General features: G+C 53.8%; 1 protein-coding gene across 7 annotated transcripts; it reads left to right on the top strand.

The window, feature by feature from the left end:
* Positions 1-197: 197 nt before the first annotated feature.
* On the top strand, positions 198-18,746 carry FLOT2 (flotillin 2). Of its 7 annotated transcripts, none has more exons than XM_082294618.1 (11): positions 198-321; positions 7,893-7,974; positions 11,812-11,902; positions 15,801-15,924; positions 16,338-16,456; positions 16,851-16,964; positions 17,057-17,176; positions 17,563-17,777; positions 17,893-18,076; positions 18,231-18,380; positions 18,559-18,746. In XM_082294618.1, the coding sequence occupies exons 1-11, from the start codon at positions 273-275 to the stop codon at positions 18,595-18,597; spliced, it is 1,287 nt and encodes a 428-aa protein (XP_082150744.1). In that variant the 5' UTR covers positions 198-272; the 3' UTR covers positions 18,598-18,746. The 7 variants fall into 7 exon arrangements, with proteins under 7 accessions (XP_082150744.1, XP_082150750.1, XP_082150749.1 ...); XM_082294624.1 differs by lacking the exon at positions 11,812-11,902 and adding an exon at positions 9,973-10,063; XM_082294619.1 differs by lacking the exon at positions 7,893-7,974 and adding an exon at positions 7,741-7,820 and having other exon boundaries at positions 293-321.
* Positions 18,747-23,635: the final 4,889 nt, after the last annotated feature.

The raw sequence follows: 23,635 nt of genomic DNA, 5'->3' as shown, positions 1-23,635 counted from the left end.
CACCCTGCCCTGCTGTGTCACACACACCCTGCCTTGCACACCCATGCTGTGTCACACACATCCCTTGCACACTCGCGTCCCTCCCGCGCACACCGCGCATGCGCGCACCCCCATGTTACCCGCGCACGCGGCGCCCAACATGGCGGCGCCCACGGCCCCGGCTCCGCCCCCGGGGTGTGGCACCGACCTCCCCAAGATGGCGGCGCCCGCGGGCCGCGCCCCCGCCGTGCGAGGCGCGGGGGGTTGTGGGGGCGGGCGGCGGCGGGGCCGCCATGGGGAACTGCCACACGGTGGGGCCCAATGAGGCGCTGGTGGTGTCAGGTACGGTCGGGACAGAGGGGCTGTGGGGTGACACGGAGGGGACCCTGAGGAAGTTGGGGGTCTTGGCTGTGGGGGAGTGTCAGGAGTTTGAGGGGTCTCTCTTATGGGGGGGGACCGTGAGGGATTGGGGCGGGTCTCTAATGGGGTGTGCTAAGAGGCGGGGTTTGGAGTTTCCTCTCAGGCGTTTGAGGGGTCTCGATCACTGGGGGCCCTGAGGGAATTGCGAGGAGGGGGATGTCTCTGGGATGGAGCCTCATGGGAGGGGGAAATCGGAGGGTCCTGGCTGTGAGGGGACTCTCAGGGGTTTGAGGGGTCCCTATCGGGGGGACACTGTCATGGAGAGAACCTGTGGGAGTTGGGGGTGTCTCTGTGATGGGGTGTGCAAGGAGGGAGGAACTGGGGGGGAGTCCTGGCTGTGAGGACACTCCGAGGGATTCTAGGGGTCCCTGTCCTGGGAGGGGCCCCGAGTGATTTGGGAATAGACAGGGAGATGGGAGATGCTGCAATGGAACTGAGGCTCCGGGCTGGGGTCCCTACATGAACCCCGGGGCTCTGGGGTGGGGTCCGGTGTCAGCAGCAGCACCTCCGATGCTGCTGATTTCGGGTGATATCAGGCAGTGGCACCAGCAAAGCTCTGGGCCCCCGTTAACAGGCTTAGGCTTGGATTGCCAGGAAGCTGTCCTGTTCCCCGGGACAGGTTGGATTTCCCAGGGAAGGGGAGCTGGGTGTGAGCATCCCCCGGGAGCAGAGCGCTGCAGGTTTGTCCCTGCAGTGCCAGTCTTCATCCATCACATCCTGCTGCTGCTTCCTCACCAGCACATCGCCTGGACTCTCAGTGGTGCTGGCACTGGATGCAGGTGATGCCCACTGGACATGTGGAATGTCACCAGCAACTGACTGAGGTGACTGAGAGTGGGATTAAACAAGCCAGCAGTGAAATCCCCCATGTCTGATTTACCCTGTAGCTGCTTCAATGCTGCTGAAGCTCCAGGCTGCACTATGGCATGGACCAGGCTTTGTGCGGACAGGATTATTATTAATTAATTATTGTTAGATGAATTCATTATTGTTAGGTGATGTGAGGGCTGGGAGCTTCACTCTCTGGCAGACTGAGGCCAACTGCAAGATAGTGAGCACCTGGTAGAAAATGCACGTGAATGTCAGGGCTGTGCCTCAGTCACAGCTCTGCCACGCTTGCAGCTATGTTATTGTGGTTTTGGAGCCAAAGCCTCCAGCAAGCTGTGGCTGATCTGTTATCAGTTCATCTCTCTTGGATGACAGACCTCTTACAGGAATTCCTAAGGAGATGCCAGGAGCAGGCTGCAGTTCTGGCAACAAGTATGCCCACTCTGGTGATGGCTTCTGAGGAGTTACAAGCTGCACCCAGCAGCTACCCAGAGCAGCAGTATTCCTTGCAGTTTTCCTGGTCTGCAGTTCCCAGTGGGATCCAGAGCTGATGCTGTGCTTCCCTCCGAAGAGCCCCCTGTCAAAATTGGCACTGCTCAGTGAAATGCCACATTCACGGGAAGATTGGGAAGCTGTGCTCCAGGTGTGCCAGGATGCCCTTTAGTCTCAAAGCTTGGGTTTGCTTCTGTTCAGCTCTGGAGTTTACAAAACGCAGCTTCCAGGATGAGCCAGCAGGAATTTGTGGCGTCTGCTTGCAGTTCCAGGCTTGGTGCTTTTCCACAGCCAGGAGCAGCGAGCCCAGGACACTCCTCTAAGTGCAGCTGCGTTTTGGGAAGGGAGCAGAGATCACGCCGGGTTCTGCCAGTTGGGATGGGGTTTGGAGCTGCCACCAGACTGGTTTTCCTCAGCTGCTGCCCAACATAGTCTGCAGATACTTGCTGAATCCTGAGGGCACCAACTGGGAGCTCTGCAGGGCCCTGCAGCTCCTCTGTGCCTGTGTGCAGAGCGGCTGCCAGGGCATTAGTGAGAGGGTGTAGCTACAAGCCGTTGAAATTCCAGGAACTTGAGCCATGTTCCTCCGGGGAAAAGCAGGAAGAACCTCGTGGGCCAGCATTAATTTGTGTGATACTAAGTTGGATTTGGGGAGAGAGGGGAAGGGAATGAGAAACCAATAATAATTACTAATAAGCCAAAATAATATTAAATACATTTTAGTTAATTTAATTTAAATAAACCAAATATTATTAGAGGCAGGCCTTTGGCTTGCAGTGTTGAATAGTCATGTGGCAGTTATTTGAAAGACTTCACTTTTTGGGAGGGTTTTCTTTACTTTCTTTATTCAGCCTGTGCCCCTTGGCCTTTAGTCCTGGGCCTCCCCTGGCACATGGGTTTTTCTGAGGAGGGTTGTTCTTTCTTTTCACTTTCTTGTGAGACACTCGAGTTCCTCCAGTGCTCAAGGAGCAGCCAGCTGTGCTTTGGGATCATGGAGCTTTGTAGCCTTATTTGGGAAGCTGCTTCCCAGGCACGGCTCAGCACTCCATTGGCGCTGCCGTCCTTCCCCTGCTGAGCAACATCGATCTCCTTCTAAGAAACTGCACTGCTGATTGATCCATTGGTGAATCATGGAGCCCAGGATTTGTAGGAATGCCCCACAGAGCCTTGAGTCTCCCCACATTGTGAGTCTGACTTTTCTGGGAGACTCCCTTGGCACAAAGTCTGAGGAGGCTTTGGCAGGAGCAGTGAGCCTGCTCTGAGCAAAACTGGTGCTGGTCAAGTTTTCAGGGAAATGCACAAAGTACCTGTTCACCCTGATATCTGAATGTTCCCACCAGGGAACCAAATAGGCTGTGAAATCCTGGGTTTGGGTTACTATCTGGTTAAATGCAGCTTTTGTGGCTAAGGGTCAATCTGCTGATTTTGAAATACAGCGCTGTAATATTTCCACAGAGTGTCATAATAAGGAAATATGTATTTATAGTGACCGTGTTCATCTAACAGTTACCAAACAGCATTGCCCAAATCTCTACAGCTGAAGCATTTTCCTTCTGGGTGGCAAAGGCTGCAGCAGAGGAGCTCTGAGGGGAACATCTGGACATACATGAAGGGGGAAAGTGAGCACAGCCCTCCCTGTTCCTGCATCAGAACAAACTCCTGCTTCAGCCGAAGTTTAGGGAGTGAAAGGAGGAAAAAAATCAGGGGATTGCAACCCATCCAACCCAAGTTTATTTCCTAGGAGACTACTGGAACAAATATATTGCTTTTAACACCTTGAAGAGCACAAGTAGAGGTATTTGCCATGTCCAGCTAATCTGGTTCCCTCTCAGGTGAGCAGAAGTCAGCTTGAGAAATATGCTTCAGCCCAGTTTCTCAAATTTTACTTTAGTGCAACACCCTTTGAGGCTCCTTGATGTCTGTCAAAGTAAAAGAAGAGCTGGCAGCTAATTCTACTTTTGTGGGGGAATTTCCTGCTGTATGCCAGCAGTCAGGTGTATGTAACCCTTCCAGGGCTGCTCTAGGCTCTTCCATCTTCTTACTGCATCCCTTTTACTCCTCAAGAACTGTTCATGTCTTTGAGACTGTGCTGTTTTCATGTTACTTTTCTAAGTTGAAGGCCTTAAATAAGAATTTCTTGAGGCTCTTGAAGCCCTTCCTGCAAGAGACCTACAGTCCACAGTGCAAGGAGGAACTGGTTTCTCAGATATTATGAAATAAATATGAAACTGCCTGGAAAACCATTGCCAAGGAACTTGACAGTAGCTCACTGTTCAGCTGAAAGAATTTATCAAGTAAGTTCCTTGTTTTGGCTTGAATAATGGAATCAAGAATGTGCTTATTGAATTTGCAGACTGAGCTGGGAATGGATTCGAGAGCTTTGAAGAGCTGGATCAGGCTCAAAACAAACTCTGGAGACTGACCCAATGGGCTGAACAAAATCTGATGCAGTTCAGGAAGGAGGAATGTAGAAGTTACACTTAGGTGAGAACAGTCTATTGCATGAAAATGGAACAGGAAGGTCCAGGCCATGTCCCATGGAAAGACATGGTGAGCAGCAAGAGCCTCCTGAACCCTAAAGCTGGTGGTGCAATTCCAGTTCTTCAGCCTCAAAAGAAACAGGAGTTTGTGGGAAGGAGCAGGCAGCTTCAGCTGGGTCTCATGTGAGGTTTTGTCCTGTGTTCATACAGTTCATTCAGTTCAAACTGTTCCCCAGGGTTGTGGTTGGGGTGTCCCACCTCTCATACCAAGCAAGCTGTGCAGGAAACTTGCAGTGCCACTGATGGTCATCTGCCAGGTTTAACTGCAGATTTAGGTTTGTCATTTTGGCAGGCCAAAAATCTTTCCCCATGGTTGGTTTCTCACTGCTTGTGATGCTCAGGGGTTGCTGAGAGTGCAGCATTGCATCTGGTCTCAAGTCCTGAGTGCTCAAAAGGGCCCTTACGCAGCTCATTTGGGATCTTTCCTTCTCAGGAGATGTTTCTTCACCTTTTTACAGGTGGTGGGGCTCAAGGTTTCCCTTGTCATGTGCTTGTTAAATCTCCAGAACTTGCAAACTACTCTTTGGAAAGCCTGTTAGGAGCAGGTGGACAATAGTCTCAGGCCTTTACTTTTGGTTTCCAAAAGGAATTCTGGGGGTAGTATCTCTGATTTTGTTGTGTAGCTTCATTGTTGTTTCTCTTCTCTGAGTTACTGTTTACAAGATGAGTTACTAAATGTATTTTTAAACTCAGTCTGTAGCATTGTTACTCATTAAGTCATTTTCATGTAGATGACATCCAGAATAAGATAGCCAGTGCAATCTGCTTTCATCTGCTGCAGTGACCATCAGAAGCTTTTATGGATTCAACTCAGAACCCTGCATCTTTTTAAATTAATTTTTGTTAACCTTGTACCATTCCTGCATGTGAACAAAGCCTAATTTATATGCACAGCAGGGCCTAAGAACCAGACACTGACTTTAGTCTGGGCCCTGCTTTAGGATGTGATTTTCTTTATGTATGCTTTTGCATTCCTCTATCTCTACATTATCTTCTGCCAGTAACTGTTTTCAATTACCAACTTTTTCCTGGTCTGCCCGCACTCAGCAGCCTGTTTACCATGACCTGATTTTGGAACACTCACCACTTCCTGCCACAGAGGTAACTCAGTGCCTGAGTTACCTGGGAGAGCAAACAACACAGAGCTTGTTCAGATCATCCCAGCTTTGATGTTTTGAGCCCTGTGTCCCCAAAACTGTTGAGGCTCACGTTCTTCCTTGCTCGCTTCCTGCATCTGCTGAGAGCTCCTTTTATCTACCAACTCCCAAGCGATTAATCTTATTTCATAATAAAAAAACCCCAAACAAACAGACAACGTACTTTCCCCTGGCTCTGGGAATTCTTGCTTGAACATGGGACCCCTTTACTGGGAAGAGGCCAAGCTGGCTGGCAGCTCCCTGGCTATGAATCCTCCATTTGTGGCCCCGCACACTGCCCCGGAAGAGGCACGGTGGATGTTTGTGGAAGTGATGGCCAAGCAACTGTGAGACCCAGTCTGCTGGAACAGTGGGTGTATTATAGCTGGAAAAGGCAATTTCTCTGCCAAATCTCATTGTGCAAGAGGGTTTATTCTTCAGCCTTGCAAAGATTTCGCTTTGTTGGTTCCTTTTTCACTTGCTGCCTGAGAATTGAGAAAGAGACGGCAGGACTGCCATGGAAAATGAGCCCTCAGCTCCTCAGCCTTACCAGGACGGAGCTCTGCTGCGCTCAGACGTCCAGCGTGCGTGAAAGCAACTGGCTGGCATCCCACTCCTCCTTAATGTGTTTGTTTTCCCTGTTTTTTTAGGCTTTGAACAGTTTTTGACATATAATCTAGCTCAGTAGACCGTGCCCTGCAGCTGCGTTGTGTAGCATCAGGAAGCAAATGTAGAGCTCGTTTTGGGTGTGATACTAAATAAGGTATTTTCGTGCATTTCCTACAGAAGAAGAGGAACATCTGTGTGGAGAGGCACTTTCCTGTAACAATGGTGGGTTTAGGGTGCAGAGCTTTCTCAGGATATTATTAAGAAACAATTAACAGAGGTTTGGTAAAGACCACATAGACCCTGTGAAATAAAATACCTTTCCATGTGGTGCTGCTTTTCCCGAGTGCCAGGAACACCTCCCTTCCTGTTCTTGGAAAACAAGGGCCTGGCTGAGAGGCTGAGCTAACCAGGCTGACGCCCTCCAAGAAATGTTAAAGGCATTGTGGTTACTGCAGGATGTTGTATCATCAGCTTCTGTAACGCTTGCCTGGCTGAAATAGCCTTCCAGCTATGGGAAGAAGCCAAAGGCTGGCTCTGAGCTCTAGGCTGTGCAGCACAGGAGATCTGAAAAAGTGTGTAAAGCCTTTTCCCGTTTGTGTTTAATTCTTACTGAAGTGCAAGGGTGAAGAATTGTAGATGGGGCTCATCTGCTGGTTTGTCAACCATTGCATGGAAGCCAGCAAAGCAGGCAGTATGTGGCCAGTGTTTGGGAGCAGGCATAAGATAGCTAAATGCTGAGGGACTGGGAGGAAGAGGAGGAGGACAGGGAGGAAGAGGAGGAGGACAGGGAGGACAGAGTCCCCTCCTGCGGTCAGAGGGCCCTGCAGGCATACTGGCCTGGATGTGTGCTGCTTCTTCTTCTTCATTTTGATCTCTTGCAGGAAACAATAATGGTCATTTCGCTTGAAAGGCCTGCTGGCTGCTGGCTTCATCCTTCTCCCTTTCCCCTCCCACAACCCAAAGCTCCCACAGCCACGCTGTGTTCCGCGTTCCTGCTCTTCCTGTGCGCCGGCTCTGTCTTGCCTGTAGAGATCCATCCCGCAGGGCTGGAACTGTCTGTTGCTCTGTTTGTACAGCACTCATCTTGCTGAGGGCCTCGGGCACTGCTGTAGTAAGAGTGATTATGGAGAGCAGACAAGAGAGGTAATTCTGGCTCGATCTGCCTGAGAGTCAGCAGCTCCCAGCCCTGGTCTGAGCTGGGGAGCTGCAGAGCTCCTCCGTTCCCAGCCATGAAAACCCAGGGCTGATCACTGGCAGCGTGCTCTCTTGAAAGGCAGCAGATGTCTTGTTCCTTAAATCAAAGATACAAAAATCCAGACAGCATCTTCTGGCTTCACTGGGATCAAATCTTAAATGTGTCAGAGGAGTTCTGGAGGCTGCCTGAATCTTGGGCACATCCAATTCTGAGATGGGCCATCAAAGCATCAGACACTGTGCTAGTTACACAAGCCAGAACTAGGAGGTATTTTTTGGGAGCTCAAGGGTTCTTCCCTCCTCCAGTGCTGACTTGAGAGCTCCTCTGGGAATTTAAGGGTGGTGTGAAGGAAAGGAGGTGTGTTTGTTGCATGGCTTTCCCTAACAGTTAACATCACAGTTGAAGATACTTACATTGATTCTGGTTGCTAAAAGTGCTTAACCAAAACTAAAATAAAGCCCTGTTTTGAGATACAGTCACTTTCTGTGTGTTACTGTTGGTCATAGTGAATTATACAAATACTATTTTCCAACTTTATAAGACAATTCCAAAAAAAGTTGCCTTGGGAAAACTGCTGTGTGAAGCCCATGGAGAGGAGGAAGAGCATGAACTTCTCTGCTTGTAAGTTATTCCCTGTCCAAGAGCACGTGCATGTGTGTGATCCTGATGTCTCTGCTCTCTGCTGTGCTGCAGGTGGCTGCTGTGGCTCTGATGAGAAGCAATATGTGTATGGAGGCTGGGCCTGGGCATGGTGGTGCATTACTGACACCCAAAGGTAAGGAGACCCCTGTTGTTTGTGGGCTTTTGGAGTAGGAATTTGGCAAAATCATCCCAGTGGGGCTGTCAGCAGTGTCTTTAGGAACACTGGACCAGGCACTGCATATGAAACCAGGGGTGAGCATCAGGAGTTCTTTGCTGGCTGTTGGCATGGGGACAGCTGGATGCCACAGTGCAAAAGACACACAAAAAAAGAAATCACATGCTTTCAGCTGAAGTACTTTTCAAATGGCCTCTATGTCCACAAGAGGAGCCAAGTCCTGCCCAGTATGGCCCAACCCCTTAGCCAGTAACAAACCAGTTTGTGACCTGCAGTGCACCAGTGCCGCCCTCTGCTCCTCAAGTCTCTCTTTGTAAAGACTGCTGACTGCTCTCACCTTGGGAGCAGACTGTTCCGATTTAAAACCACAGGATTTCCTTGCTCTCCCTTTCCTCAGCTGTAGATTTTGCTTGCTGCTGCTTACAGTCTGGGCTCTGAGCTGACATGCTGTGGTAGTGCTGCTGTCCTGCTAATACGGCTCTTTGTCTCTAGGATCTGTAGGAATGCTCCCTCCCAATACATCCCTCATGCTCACTGATGCAGGTTTCCTCTGTCTGTGTAAAAAAATAACAGGGAAAAGGATAAAGACGTGACTTTTGGGTTTTACACTGAATGATGGCCAGAGGTTGTAGTTAACCCTTACAGCCTCTTCCAACCTCTTTTCCCTGTACCTGTGTTGCCACCAGCAGACAAAGTGAGCATGTGGCTGCCCTCACTCTGCACGTGATGGAAGGTGGGAGGGGAAGGAAAAGCCCAGCTTGTGGGTTTAGTGTTTAAGGGCTGTGTTTGATCCAGACAAGCTTAATTCCCAGGTTTTTGTAAGACATCTGTTGGGAGAACTGTTAATTGAACAAATGGCTCTTCCTTCTCCTCTTCTTTTGTGAGAAGTGCAGAGAACGGTGCAGGACCTTGACCTGCCTAGTACAAGAGATCAGATACATTTGGGAGGCTGATTTTTTAAGTTAAGGATAGGCTGAATCCAGGGCCAAGAACTGGGGGGCCAGGAATGAGCTGTTATATGATAGAGGTCTGCACATTATTTAGCAAATGGGGCTCTTTACAGGAATTCCAGCATCCAAACAAATCTACTTTAAAATCCATACCATTCAAACAGTTCATGCTGTGGGATGTGGGGCTTAATTCTCCTTTCTCAAATGCCATAAGCTGTGCCCCAGATGGAGCCCACTGCATTAACATGAAGAGTGAGACAGATTTCCTTCTCTGAAATTAGGACATTTTTTCTGGAACTTCCAGTGCTGCAAGCAAGAGAGACAGGAGCAATTGTGTTGCTGTCAGCGGCATCCCGCCAGGTAGCATTAACCTGGGAACAAAAGGAACAGTTAGAGCTGGCAGGGTGCTGGGCACTTACCCTGCTCCAACCTTGAGCACTGGGGAAAAACAAGGGGAAAAAATGCTGTCCCTGTTTAGGGGTCAGAAATAAAAGCAGTGAGAGAGACAGCGTGGTCTAATATGCCTCTGGGGGAGCCAAATGGTGTTAATTCAGCTTCTCAGGACAGCACTTGGAAGCAACTTCTCTCCTCAATGCCTTAGCCAGGGGTGGGTAGCCAGGTCCCTGGCATTTTCATTTTTCTGGCCTCTCTTAAATATTGACACAGAAGCATCTAAATTATTACCAAAAGGAATTTTTCCTGGTGTCAACAGGGGATTCCAGCTGACACCAGGATGGCGTAGATGGTTCAGTTTTATGTGCAGGGTGGGCATGAGCCCCCAGCCTATCTATCCTCATTAAAAGAAGCTGCTGTATGCTGCAAACTCTCCCCCCCAGTGACCAGGGGAGCTGATTATGGAGCCCTGGGAGCAGGCAGTGGGAAAAAGGCAAACTGAACAGGGAAAAGCTGAAACCTCAAAGTCTCGTCTGTCCTTTGCAACGAGTGTCTTACTCTCTGGTAACTGCTCTGTGTATTTGCTGTCCTACCCTTACTCCTCCCTGCTCAGAGTGTCTTTGGAGGTTTTGACCATCCTCTGTCGCTGCGAGAATGTTGAGACGTCGGAGGGGGTCCCACTGTACGTAACAGGGGTTGCACAGGTAATAATCCACCAGCTTCCTAACACCCTGTCTAACTGTTTATCCCTCTGTTTTGAGCAGCAGCAGCAGCAGCAGCAGCAGCAGGATAACAAAAACTAATGATTTTCTAATGGGACAGCTGAAATCTCCATACCCTCCTCTCCTTCCCCTTCTCCTTCTCCAGCACTTGCCCTGTGGCACTCCACAGTTAACAGATAATGCAGACAGGTACATCCCTGGCAAATTCCAAATTCAGCATTTCTGTACCTAATGTTTGCTCCTGCTGTAACCCTTTCCTTGCCAGCACGGTCTCCATTGTGGGCATGGGGGAGAGCAGAAGGGCATCTGCTTTTGTGTGGAGGCACAGGCAAGCCAGGTTGGATTCTGTACAGGATTTGGGACAGGTGGGAAGGCAGGCTTTGTGTCATTTCAAAACTGCAGCTGTGCCTGGCTCTGCAGTGTTGGCTATGGATTCCCACTCAGCCCTTCTTCCTCCATATGGAGACACTGCCCATTTTGGATGTTGTCACCTCTGAAAGTACAGCACAGAGACCTTGGATGAGTTGCAGCACACAGGACTGACATTATGAACCATTAATGACCAAACATCCCTGTGAACAGATCTAAGAAGCAGCACAGTTTGGGAATTAAATTCCAAGTCTAGATTAGGCCTTCAGAAGGCTGAAATCCTGCAGTATCTGATTAAAGCTGTGAACACATGGCAAAAAATGCCTGTGCATGTCCTGGACAGTGGGATGTGTTTTATCAGCTCCCAGTTTGCATGCCAGTTTAATTAGGACAGTGGCCAAGGCAGGCATGAATTTGCAGGGATAGGTTTCAGCACTTCCAGCCAATTCTGGAGCAACTCAACGTGCACGCAGCAGCCCAGGGCAGCCCCTTCATGGTTCAGATGTTTGACCTAATGTTCACTGACACAAACTCTCTGCCCCGTGGCTCCCTGTCCTGACTCCCGACGCCTTTCCGGCTCATTATGGCTGACGTGGGAGCCAGGCTTGGCTTCCTGGAACAGAACCTGCCACAGCCAAGGTTCTGTCCCTTGTCTTACGAAATTATGACCTGCAGATTGCTGGGACTGACCAAAGTACCTCAGGCCCACCTGGGGTGACTGCGAAAGCTCTGGAGCTGCAAGATCTGTTCCTGGGTGTCTGATACTCTACAGGCGTGGCCATAAAGAGCTGGAGACTCATTTCCATCTGCCTTTGGGTCATGGGACACTGGAAAAATAGAGAGAGAGGTGAACCAGGTCAGGGGGTAGGTCTGTGTAGGGCTAACCCAGGGCTGCTTCTTCAGCATCGGTGCCAGGTTCTGCCAAGCACCAGTGCTCGTGTGAGGTGGGTGGGAGCATCCCAGTTCTGTGCTGTGCTTCTGAACCAGTGACACCATGCTGTGCTGCCACAGCATTGGGCAGCATGGCACAATGAGCCTCTGACAGAGGGCCCTTTGTGGTCCCAAAACTGCAGCTTCTGGCCCCTCACTAACCCAGCAGGAGGGAAAGGGTCACGGGATCATTTCCAGTCTGGATTCCAGCCTTTGCTGATAAATTGCCTGTAAGCATTATCTGAAAATCTATTTCTTGGCCGCAGTGCCCAATCTGTCTCCAGTCACAGATGTGGTCCCTTGGCTGCATTCTGTGCCTGTCTTGCATTACCTGTGATGAGTGCAGCAGGTAGCTTGGGGCAGGAGATGCAAAGGGAAGAGCTGTGTGTGTGTAACCTGGAAACGTGCAAATATTTTACGTTTTTTGGCAGGATTTCCCTAGAGATAATGACGTTACAGCCCAGGTGTGAGGACGTAGAGACGGCGGAGGGGGTAGCTATAACTGTCACAGGTGTGGCACAGGTACAGTAACTCCAAAACATCATTTCAGGAATGCATGTCTCTAACTTACATCTGGTTTTCCCCCTTAAGAGGTGGCTGTTGTCCAGGGAGAGGAGCCAACTATGAAATAAATCCGTGTACCAAACCACGCTGTCCTTGTTGGTACAAACACACTCCAGTATGTTCCATGTGGTGAAGGGGGTTGTGACCTCTCCTCCTCTCCCTAAAATAATTTTTTCTGGTGTCTCATTTGTCCACGTGGCAAATGAGGTGCGTGGGGGTGACTTGCTGTGTTTGTGGAATGCTGATGTTCTGTGATGGCCTTGGAGCTGTGTGTGACCCCACAGGACTGACCCATAACCTCCTGAGATGGTATCGAGCTTTATATTCCTTTGGATTGCTATTGTTAGCACATGGACCTTGTACTTCTTCACGGTGAGTTAAAGCTTAAAAAAAAAGAACTTAGTCCCTCCAGGCACTAAAACTGGCGGGTAAATTTTTTGGCTGGAATTGAATTTTGATTCTCTCCAGCTTTCTTCAAATGTAAGAACCTGCTTTTGCTGCTTGTGGCAGCACACCAAAACCCTGCACTTCTTGGAGTCTGAGGTCTGCTGTCCTGGTACAGGCTGTCCTTGGGGCCAAGTCCTGCCCTGGGGAGGATGCTGGGAGGGAAATGTTAGTTTTTGAGGGAATTGGGTTCCTCAATTAGGCAGCTGGATGCTGTGATTGAAAATTGTTCCTGACAGCTCTTTCTGGATGTACAAACCAAGAGCGGCTCTCAGTGCACACAGGGCTGTGGTCACTGTGTGTCCAAGGCATGTCCAGGTGAGTTGTCACAGGATAAGCAGCTGCCACATTCCCTGTGGGAGCTCTGGAGCCAAGGGGAGCTGCTGAGTGATGCAGTGATGTGACCAAAATCCCTCATGGAGCCAGCACCCTTGGTTTCAATTTTTCAGTACTTTATATCTGTCTTTCAGTTCTTTTCCAGTTCTTTATATCCATTTAGCTGCTAAGGCGTCACAAAACCCCAGTGGTCTTTGCATGGTTGGCAAAATGTGTGCACCCATGTCTCCTTTCACACTCTTTTCCTAAATCTGTAGGCTTTTCCTTCTGTATTTGGTGTTTCTCTGAAACCAGCATTCCCTTTTGTCCTAGTTTTGGGAAATCCCTCCATTGCCTGCAAAATGGTCTGGTAGCAGAGGGCTGGATCACCAGGTGCCTTGATTCAAAAATGCAGACCCCAGTTCATCTCATTCGTGTTACTCTCTCCTCTCACTGTTCATTTTTTCCACTGACAGTTAATTTTAAAGCTGGGATCCAAGGAATTGCCATGCAGAAAGCAGCCTCAGGGCTGTTGGGGATGTGCATGGCAGAGGTTACCTTAACTTTGCAGAAGTACTTTTGAGACAAAGATTTTTCTTTTAAGGGCTTGAGCAAAAAAAAAAGAAAGGGAAAAAAGCAAACAACTTATTCCTGGAGAAAGAGCTTTTAAAGTGTTTGCTGTAATGATAGAAATTCTTAATGTGCACAAGGATGCTGTTCTTTTTCTTGAGGAGGGATTTAATGAGTGCTCACCAGTAGTCTCCTCCCTGCGTTGGCTGGGTGCTGGGATGTGCTGGGATGCTGCTGCCTTGGGCCATGCTGGGCTCTGTATCCTTCTGTACCATTTTCCTGAGCCTCCAGCTAATTGGATTCTCTGTGCTCACCCCTCACTGCGAGTGCAGCTGGCCAGAGCAGGGTGCGGCGGCATCGATCCTGCACACAGGATTGCTGGATGGAGGCTCTCTGATTCCCTGCCAGCCAAAGGCTCTCCCTCTGATGGGAGTGACATTTGAGAAGCACTGAGTGTCGCAGTGCCCTGCCTGAAACCCTGCAGAACACACTGAGCACGAATTGCTCAACTCTGGTTTCTTTTGTGCAGCCTTTGCTTTGGAGGTTGGGATCTGTATTCCGTGCAGGGCCAGGCTCCCATGGGCTGTCCAGGGCTCACCAGTGGAGGCTGGCTGGCTTTATCCAGAGGCTGAATCATTCTTTGCTCCTAAGCACCGCAGGGATTCTCCTAATGAACATCCTGCCCTGTGCTCTGTCCTCCCCACAGCTCCCGAGGGTGGGGATTATTTGGAGAGGTGGAATTGCTGGCAGATGCTCACCATAAATGTTGCTGCTGAGTCTAATTGCTTTTAATACTTGCAAAAACCTCCTGTTCGCTGTGGCAGGGCCTTGTGCAGGGCTCACGCTCCTGGGTGCAGCTCCAGAGCAGCTCTCCCAACTCCCCCTTGTGTGGGAAGAGCACACTGCTGGCCTGGGGTGTAGGGACAAGAAGCCACTGTGGAATTGGCCCCGAAAGGATCCCGAGAGGCTTTGGGGACAATGAGGAAGAGGATTGCCACACTTGCTTGAGGTTGTTTGACATTTTTGACTGGGAGAACCAGTCTGGGAAGCAGCAGTAGGAAATAGGCTCAGCCTGAGTTGGCCTTTCTTCACATTACAAGGGGCAGGGTTGTGGCAGGTGAGTTTTGGCCAGCTCACTGTGTCTAACACAGTCCACCTCCTGTCCCTTTAGAAGATGACAGTCAGTCCCAGTTGTCCTGCTCCCTGGCAGGGCTGGGGCCAGGTGCTGCAGTTTGGCTCCAGAGGGATCATTTTGGATGGATCTCAAGAAAGAGTTGTGTTGCTTTTGCAGCTGGAAGTGCTCTAGAAGGTATCGGGATGAGGTCTGTAGGCTGTGAATCCCTCAGTAGTGTGTGCTGGGACCCTCAGAGGGTCCTTGTGCAGCATCTGTGTCTTTGCAAGTCTCTGAGGCAGGTCCAGCCAATGCCCTTGGGGCAGGACTCCGGGTGCCACCAGCTCCTTGTGGGACAGGAGGCGCTGCCCAGCACAGCTGTGTCCATGAGAGGGTGCTGTAGGATCCAGAAAGCTGCGTGGCTGCTAGGGACCTGCTCCTTCTCTGGTGCTGCCAGGCACAGAATGTCCCTGTGCCCAGCCTTTGCCTGAGCCCTCAGACGGGACAGGGCCACCAGGAGCTGACATCTTGGTGGGTTGCAGCTCCTCATAGCTGGGTGCTGTAGAGCACAGATCTCCACTGCCTGACGCACTCCACGGGGATTTGTAATTCACTTTGCCTTTAAAAAGCAGCCCTGTGACCAGCAGGACCATCCTAAGACCCTGGCTTGGCTGGAATGGGGGTGCTTTTACACCTGGCTCTGGCTGTGGGAGGTGAAAATATTGCTGTGTCCCACTTCTGGGGCTCGTCACCAGACTGACAGTATGGAGCAGAACAGCCAAGTTCTGACCATGACACGTTGGAGTCTGGCAGCTCCCAGCTACAGGCAGGACAAACCAGTGTGCTGTGGCCTTACTGTCTCATCTCTCCTTCCAGGGAACACTGAATAGAGCCCCTGTTCCCAAGCTGCTCCTTGGGTTTGTCAGACTCTTTCTTGTTTTCTGCCTTTCCTTGGTCAGAAAAAAATTAATTCTAGTGAAAGAGGAGGAAGAGAAAGGTAACAAAATGGCTTTTGGCCAGGGATGGTAACAGCCAGCTTTCTTCTGACTCTGGTGTTGGTGCAATGGCTGAACTGGTATTTCAGGGCTTTTTGTAGGATTTCTGTGAGTTGGGACTGGTAGGGCCAGGTTCTGTCCCCACTGCTGTGGGACAGATGGCTGCAGGGAGCACCTCCATGCTGAGCTGCTATAGGGGTTTGGACAGCAGCACACATAGCAGGGCCTCGCTGGCTGCTCCAGTGGTCTGGCTCAGCCTGGTGACAGCTCAGTGCTGTCCCTTGGAGCATCAGTAGCATGGGGGCCTGGCAGCCTGGTGGTGGTACTGCTGCTTCTGCTGCTGCTGCTGCTGCTGCTCTTGGGTGCCTGCACCTCCTGGACAGGCACCTTCAGTCCCTTTGGTTCTGTCTCCTGTCTCTAGGTGAAGATAATGACCGAGAAGGAGCTCCTGGCTGTGGCCTGTGAGCAGTTCTTGGGGAAGAACGTGCAGGATGTGAAGAACGTGGTCCTGCAGACACTGGAGGGACACCTGCGCTCCATCCTGGGTATGGAGGGGCTCATCCCCTGGAGGCATCTCGAGTGGCTTTGTCCCTTCTCAGCTGGCTGGTCCCAGCAGTATCGCTGTCACCACGCAGCCACATGGGACCTTCCTCTGCTGCCTGCAGAGGTGGCATCTCCCTTTCAGCAGCTCCCTCTGTGTGGCTGGGTGTTGTGATAAGTAAGTTTTCAGTGCCTGCAGCAAGAGATGTCTGAGTCCCCAAGGGCCACAGGTAGCACGTGTGGGTGGTGGTTGCACTTGTGAGACTGAGATGTTGGTGCCACTGCAGGAGCAGAGGATTATGCCCTTATGCCCAGGCCTGAAGAGATTAGGGACAACGAGGATGTTGCTGAGCTTAGACCCACGTCGTTGCGTGTTACCTGTTCCAAATAAAGTGCTTCACCTTCCTCCACTCTGCAGGTACCCTGACAGTGGAGCAGATCTACCAGGACAGGGACCAGTTTGCCAAGCTGGTGCGGGAGGTGGCAGCTCCCGACGTGGGTCGCATGGGGATCGAGATCCTGAGTTTCACCATCAAGGTATGCCCGGATGTTGGGCGCTGCACTCTGGGCAGAGCTGTGGGAGCAGCAGGAGAGAGCCTGGCCCTGACTCCCCTGCTGACAGCCTGTCCCAGCCCTCCGGGAGTTTCCATGACAGCCGCCGCAGCATGTCCTGTATCCAGGCAGCTGGGCCAAGAGCAGCTGGGTAGCTGCCTCTGTAAACAGGCTCGTGGAGAGAGCTGGCTGATAACCCAGCCCCCTGGGAGTGAGGGAAGATGTCGGGATGGCCTTTTCCTCCCTGCCTTCCCCTGTTTGTTTGGAGCAGCTGACATGGCGTGTTCTGACCCCGGGTTGACCGCACTGAGCTTCAGTAGGAAGGGAGCAAGATGGAGTCACTTGTTTGAAGTGCTTATGACTTATCTCCCCTCCCCAGGATGTCTATGATAAAGTGGATTACCTGAGCTCCCTGGGGAAGACTCAGATTGCAGCTGTCCAAAGGGATGCAGACATTGGAGTGGCAGAAGCCGAGCGGGATGCTGGCATTCGGGTGAGTCCAGGGATGTGCCGGGCTTCCCTGGAGCAGCCTCTTCTGCTCCAACTGCACGCTCTGAAGCTCTGCTCTCTGTTCCCTCTCTGCAGGAGGCAGAGTGCAAGAGAGAAATGCTGGATGTCAAGTTCATGGCAGATACCAAAATAGCAGATTCCAAACGGGCTTTTGAGTTGCAGAAAGCTGCCTTCACTGAGGAGGTCAACATTAAGGTGACAGCATCCCACAGCCCACTGCTGTTTCCTGGAGGGTCTGTGATGGTATTGGTGGCTCTGGGACTTGTCAGCTTCCTTCTCCTGCATCTGTTAGGAGAACTAGAGGTGGAGAACCCAGGTCTGTGTGTCACTGTGAGCTCCTGGCAGCAGATGCCTCTCCTGTTTGCAGATATTCGGTGGGGCTTGGAGGAGAGAAAAGGGTGGGGAGGGTTGAACCTGGAGCTGGTTGGGCTCAAGTGCTGTGGGAAGAGCAGCACTGAGGATTGGAATGTCACCCCTGGGAAGAGGTTCAGTAGCAGGAGTCGTGTCTGTTTTTGGAGTCCTTGTATCTGCACACAGGAGTTTGTGGCCCAGACCCCTCTTCTCCTCTTCTCCGTATGCAGACTGCAGAAGCCCAGCTGGCCTACGAGCTCCAGAGCGCCCGGGAGCAGCAGAAGATCCGCCAGGAGGAGATCGAAATCGAGGTGGTGGAGCGCAAGAAGCAGATCGAGGTGGAACAGAAGGAGGTGGTCCGGATGGAGAAGGAGCTGATGGCCACCGTGAAGCAGCCGGCCGAGGCCGAAGCCTATCGCATCCAGCAGATCGCCGAGGGCGAGAAGTGAGTGAGCCCCTGCCCTGGGCTGGGGAGGTGGGAGCACAGTGCTGCCCTGAGCCCCTGCTCCTGGGCTCTCTGAGGGATCCAGGCTGCTGCAGGGCTGTGTTTCCCTTTCCAGGGTGAAGCAAATCCTCCTTGCTCAGGCGGAGGCGGAAAAGATCCGCAAGATTGGAGAGGCTGAGGCTTTTGTGATCGAGGCCGTCGGGATGGCAGAGGCTGAGGGGTTGAAGCTGAAAGCACAAGCGCTCCAGAAGTATGGAGAAGCTGCCCAGCTGGCTCTAGTGCTGGATGCACTGCCCGAGGTGAGGAGGGAGCAGCTTTCCCCTGCTTCAGGTGGACCAGGGGAGTTCCCACACTGGTCCAGGTCTCCTGGGGGCACAGCAAGGCCCTGTAGGGACCTTTGCCAGTGACCTGCTGAGCAGTTCCTTGACTCTCTGCTCATCCCTGCTTCCCCAGATCGCTGCCCAAGTGTCTGCTCCCCTCTCCAAAGTGAATGAGATCGTTATTCTCAGCGGAGAGAAAGGCAGCACCATGTCCGATGTGAACCGTCTCCTGGCTGAGGTCCCCGCCTCCGTGCGTGCCATCACTGGTGTGGATCTCACAAAGGTGAGCTGGGCGCTGGCAGCTGGCAATGCCAGCTGCTCCTAGGGCACGGGGACCTGCCTGGAAGCTTTCAGTCTCCCAGGGAACCTCTCTTTCCCCAACCCTGTCCACCGCAGAGTGCAGGCAGCTCCCTGCCTTCCCTTCCTGCAGCCTTAACAGCTTCTCTCTTCCCCTCCTGCAGCTTCCCCTGTTCCAGAAAGCCACCGAGGCCAAGGAATGAGGTTGGCCAACCCAAAGCTGGTGAAGATCACTCCCTGTTATGCACTCAGACATCAACTGCCTTCGACACATGGGAATTCCTTTTATATCAAAGACAATCCGAGTTTCATTTGTAACTGGTGCCTTATTTTGTAGGGCCAGAAAGATGCATGTCCTGTCTGCTGCTCTTTTTATTCCAAGGCTGGGAGAGGATTTATTTTCTAATTAACCTTGTGTTGTCTCAGGCCAATCCCATCCCCGGTTATGACTGGCAGCTTCTCTGGCGTTGCAGTCCCAGTGCCTTGCTGTTCTCTGCCCTGGGGTGAACACCTGGAGCTGGGAGCAGAGGCTTGGGATGTGGAGCTTTAGGAAAAGAACCAGGACCCCCTCCCCTGGTCTCCTTGCCCTCTCTCAGTGACCCTCCTGGGCACTGTCCCAGCCCTGCCTCTGCCCACAGCTGTCCCTGTGGCTGGCTCTCCCTGTGTCTCACCCCCAGGGCCCCCGCAGTGCCAGCAGCCCTGCCCAGGCTGGGTGGGTGGCAGTCAACCCCCCAGGAGGGTGACAATCCAGCACTAGCAGTGGGTGCTACCCTCTCCCATGCTGGCTGCCCTTGAGGAATTTTCCTCATAGGATCTGGAGCAGGAAGCTCTCCACAGGGTAGAGGGAGCCCAGCTCAGCCCTGATGAGGTCCCACCACCAGAAATACCAAAAAGGAGCGCTGTGCCAAAGCCACCCATCCCCTGAGAGAGCAGTGTCCCCAGATGCTGTGGCACTTCCTGACCCCACAACTCAAGCAGAATGGTGGTCAGAGGTGGGTTGGGGGACCAGCAGGACACTGAGGTGGGGACAGGCTCCTCCAGCACAGCCTGTACAGCTGCCCCTGCCTCCCTCCCTCCCCCTGCCTCTTATGGCCAGTGGCTTTGCTGTCTTGTGACAATGTGAAAGAGGTTGTCCCCTGTGTGTGCCCATCCTCCCCACAGTACCACAGAGCCTTGTGCTGGCCCTTGCCCCTTCCCTGCCTGTCTCGATGCCTGTGCTCCATGTGGCTGGCACAGCCAGACCCTGTGTGAAGTCAGCCTGGCACTGCTGGGGGGCTGGTGGCATTTGGGGGTCCTGCACCCACAGCTCAGTGCCCCCACCCCGTGCCATAGGGCGGGGGCAGGTCCCTCCCGGTGCTGTCCTTTGCCAGGAGTGACCCACGGCTGGGGGGCGCGGCTGCTGCGGGCCCCCCCCCGTGCCCTCCCAGCGGCGTTATCGGTCCCCGGCCTGCGCTGGCCCGTGGGCGGCGGGCAGGCGTGCCGGGCCGGGCCGGGCCCTATCTGCATGTGCCTGCAGCCACCCCGCTGCTGAGAGATAATAAACCCTTGTCACTTCCTGCCTGGGCTCTGTTTCGTCTGTCACGCCCGTCCGTCCCGCCCCAGCACCCCCGGGTGCGTTGCCCGCCGTGGCCTGGGCTGGCTGGGGGCTGCTGGCCCCGGAGTGTTCCCGCTGGGATGGAGGAACAAGGGGTGCGTGGAGGTGAGACCCCGGCTCACGCTGCTCCTGCAAAGCTCCTGGGAGCTGGTGGCTTCCCCACGGTCACCGTGTCCCCACGGGCTCTGTGTCGCAGCCCTCCGTGGGGGTAGAGCCCCACGGGGATGAGTGTGGAGCCAGGAGGCACCGAGTGAGCTCCACTGCACGGCCCGTGTTACCCCAGGGGCTGGCCACTGCACGGGCACCCCAAAGAGTGGCACGCTGGGCTCTGGAGCAGGGCTGAAGGTACTCTGTCCCAACAGCCAGGCTGTGGCAGCAGCTCGTGTCCCCCTGCCCTGCCACCGGAGTCCTGTCCCAGCCCCACGCACCCTTCCCTGCGCTGGGGGACAGCAGGGCGGCTCTGGGGGTACCTGTCCTGCTCGGGGTCACCCTGCCAGCAGGACCAGTGACAGCCAGCACGGGGCTGGCATGGGGGGCTTTGCTGCACTGCCCTCAGTGGGGAAAACAGTTTCTTTGTGCCCTCCAGACTCTCCATGTCCCCCCAAACACAGGGCAGGACAAGAGGCCCTGTCCTATGTGTCCTGCAGGGTGGCCCTGCAGATAGACAGGGTGGGGACAGCTCTGCAGCTCCCAGGGCCTCCTTATCTGGAGTCAGACACGCTGCCCTGGGCCAGCATTGCTGCTGGAAGGGCTGTGGCACACGGGGGTCTCCTGTGACACCTGGGGGTCCCCACACCGCCTCTGTGGTACCAGCCTGGGGGACACTCATGCCCCCTCTAACTCTGTGGGGTACAAGGTCACAGGGCAGGGCTGCCCTCGAACACTGAGCAGGCACCAGGACTGGCAGGCAATCCCATGGGGATAATCCCGTGGGACTCACCTGGAGCTGGCAGGGCTTGAGGGACTCAGGAACACTTTGCCTATGTCACTGCTCTACATCCTGGAGTGCCTGTGCCACAGTTTGGGGAACACTACAGGCTCTGGGTCACAGCAGGGACCAAAACCAGAATGGGATGGTCCCTTGCAGCTCCCAAGTCCCCACAACCTCGTGTCCTGGGACAGGCTCAGACCAGGGCTTGACCCTGTACCCCCTCTTGCCAGGGTCTGCCCAGGCCAGGGGGAGTGTGGGCAATGCTGCCCCTCCTCCTGTCACCCAGAGGTGGCAGTGGGTCCAGGGATACCTTGTGTGGCAGGGCAGGGTCCCTGATAGCTGGAGGCTGCTGCTTATCGGGACCCCACGCACACGGTCCAGTCCCAGCAGGGGATTATCACCTCCCCACAGCCGATTTCCAGGAATGCCAGCCTGTCCTGGCACAAACAACCCGGCACAATGGCACAGCACTGGCTGCAGGATGTGGCCCTGTGGGGACAGACAGGGCTGGGGGACACAAATGACCAGGGTCATGCGCAGGCAGGTGGCACTGGTGGTCAGGGGGTGCAGCCACAACATGCGTGGTCAGGGCACAAGTATGACCAGGGTCATGTGCAATGAGGGGACACAGCCCTCTTGGGGACACACGTGGTCAGGAGGGGCATGCCTTTGGGGGGACACAGCTGGGGGATACATCCCTCCAGGGGATACACATGGCCAGGGGAGCGTGTCCATTGGGGACCCCTAACTGGAGGATACATTGCCTCAAAGGGCCACATCCCCCTGGGAGGGGAAATGTACTTCCAGGGTGTCCCTAAAGGCAGGAGGGAAAATCTTTTTTTGGGGGGACACACTGCTAGGGGTCATGTCCCTCAGGGGAGCATATATGGCCAGGGGCACCCGCCCCAGGGGGACACAGGCTCCCTGAACCCATGTGTACCCTGTACCTCGCCTGGGGGTGTCTGTGCAGGGTCACCCCCCACTCCCAGATGTCCCTCCTGGGCCCCATCCCCAGGGGCTGCCCCCCTGCCCTGTCCAACGCCACTGTTCAGCAACTGGGAACCAGTTTGCAGTGGGGAGCTCCTAGTTCAGGGTCCCCACAACTATGGGAAGGGATAATCCTGGTGACCACAGGAGGATGGGGAATTTGTGGGGTAAGCTGAAGTGGAAGACACAGGGGGTGACCGCCTGCAAACCCCACATCCCCACATACCTCCATGGGCAATGCCAGGCTAGGTGGGGGGAGCTGCTTGGGGTGGTGCCCCTCTGGGCATGAAGGGGTTAAGGGCCCCGTCCAGCTGTGCAGTGCAGATGTGATATGCAGATGAGGCAGAGCAGGTTTTATAAGGCGGGTGCAGATCCAGCACCCCACAAAGCCCCAGTGCCACCCCCATAGGTAGGTGCCACCACCTGGGGAGCTGCTGGTCTGCTCAGGGAGCGTGGATTGGGGGGAAACAAAGGGGGGGTTTTGGGAACCTCTGTCCTGCTCTGAGATGGTGGGATTTGGGATACAGGGGGATGGTGTGGTGGGGAGGCAATTGGGAGCCTTTCTCCCACACTGGGGCAGGGGGATTGGAGGGCAAAGATGGGGTAGGGGGGTGTTGGGGTGAGGGGGTGATGGGAACCTCTGCTCTTCTCCAGGGTGGTGGAAATGGGGTGACAAGGAGGGATTAGGGGGATACCTGGGTGAGGAAGCCACTGAGAACCTCTATCCTGCTCTGGGGTGGTGGAATTGGGAGGGATAAAGAGCAGGTAGGGAGGTGCTGGAGTGGGGAGGCCTCCAGGAGGCAACAGGACCAGGGGGACAGGAATGGGGTGAGGGGGATATCGGGGTGGGAACAGGCTGTACTCCCTAACCACGCTCTCCCCTGCAGGCTTTGCTTCCCTCTCCATGCCGTCCCGGGCAGGATATCATCGTATACTGTAAGTTGGCTATGAGACACTACAGTATAGATGATGTACTCCCCGGGCTGCACCGACCACCTCCCACCAGGACCGGCGTGGGACCACGGCCTGGAGCACCGGGGATGTGGGACATGGGCTGGGGGGGGTGTGTGGGATGGGGCATCCCGGGGTGTGGGAAGATGTGGACACAGCCAGGGACCCACCACGGCCGGCGGGGAAACCGTTACCATTACTGAGTTTAGTAATGGTAACGGTTCTGCCGACGGCTGGGCACGCGGCACGGCACGGAATGGCACGGAATGGCACGGAATGGCACGGAATGGCACGGAATGGCACGGAATGGCACGGCACGGACACGGTGATGGGGCCCTGGGGACGGGCACAGGACAATAAAGTGTGTTACAGAACCGTGGCTCCGTCTCTCCTTCCTCCCCACGTCCCCTGGGGGTTCCGGGCCTGGTGGAAATGAGCAGCTGGGGTGGACTGGGGTGGAGCTAGGGGCTCAAGGGTGCGCTGGGGTGCAGGGTGGGATGGGGAATTTTGGGTGCATTTGGGCATAGAGGGGCACTGGGGTACCTTGGGGCAGGGCTTTGTGGTGCAGGGGACATGCGAGTGCACTGTGGGGTGTTGCAGGGAGCACTGGGGAGAACTGGGAGGCACTGGGGTCTGTTGGGAAGGCTGGAAGACTTGAGGAGCACTGGGGTGTAGTGTAGGGGGAGCACTGAGATGCACAGGGCTGGATAGAACAGGGGAACTGGGAGCACTGGGTCCCGCTGGGGAGCACAGGGGAGCAGTCAGATGCATGGGATGT

The sequence above is a fragment of the Coloeus monedula genome (assembly GCF_965178545.1).
Source record: "Coloeus monedula genome assembly, chromosome: 20".
In the NCBI taxonomy this organism is placed as follows: Eukaryota; Metazoa; Chordata; class Aves; order Passeriformes; family Corvidae; genus Coloeus; species Coloeus monedula.
The sequence above is the reverse complement of the archived record's forward strand: the minus strand, read 5'-3'. Positions and strand labels throughout refer to the sequence as shown.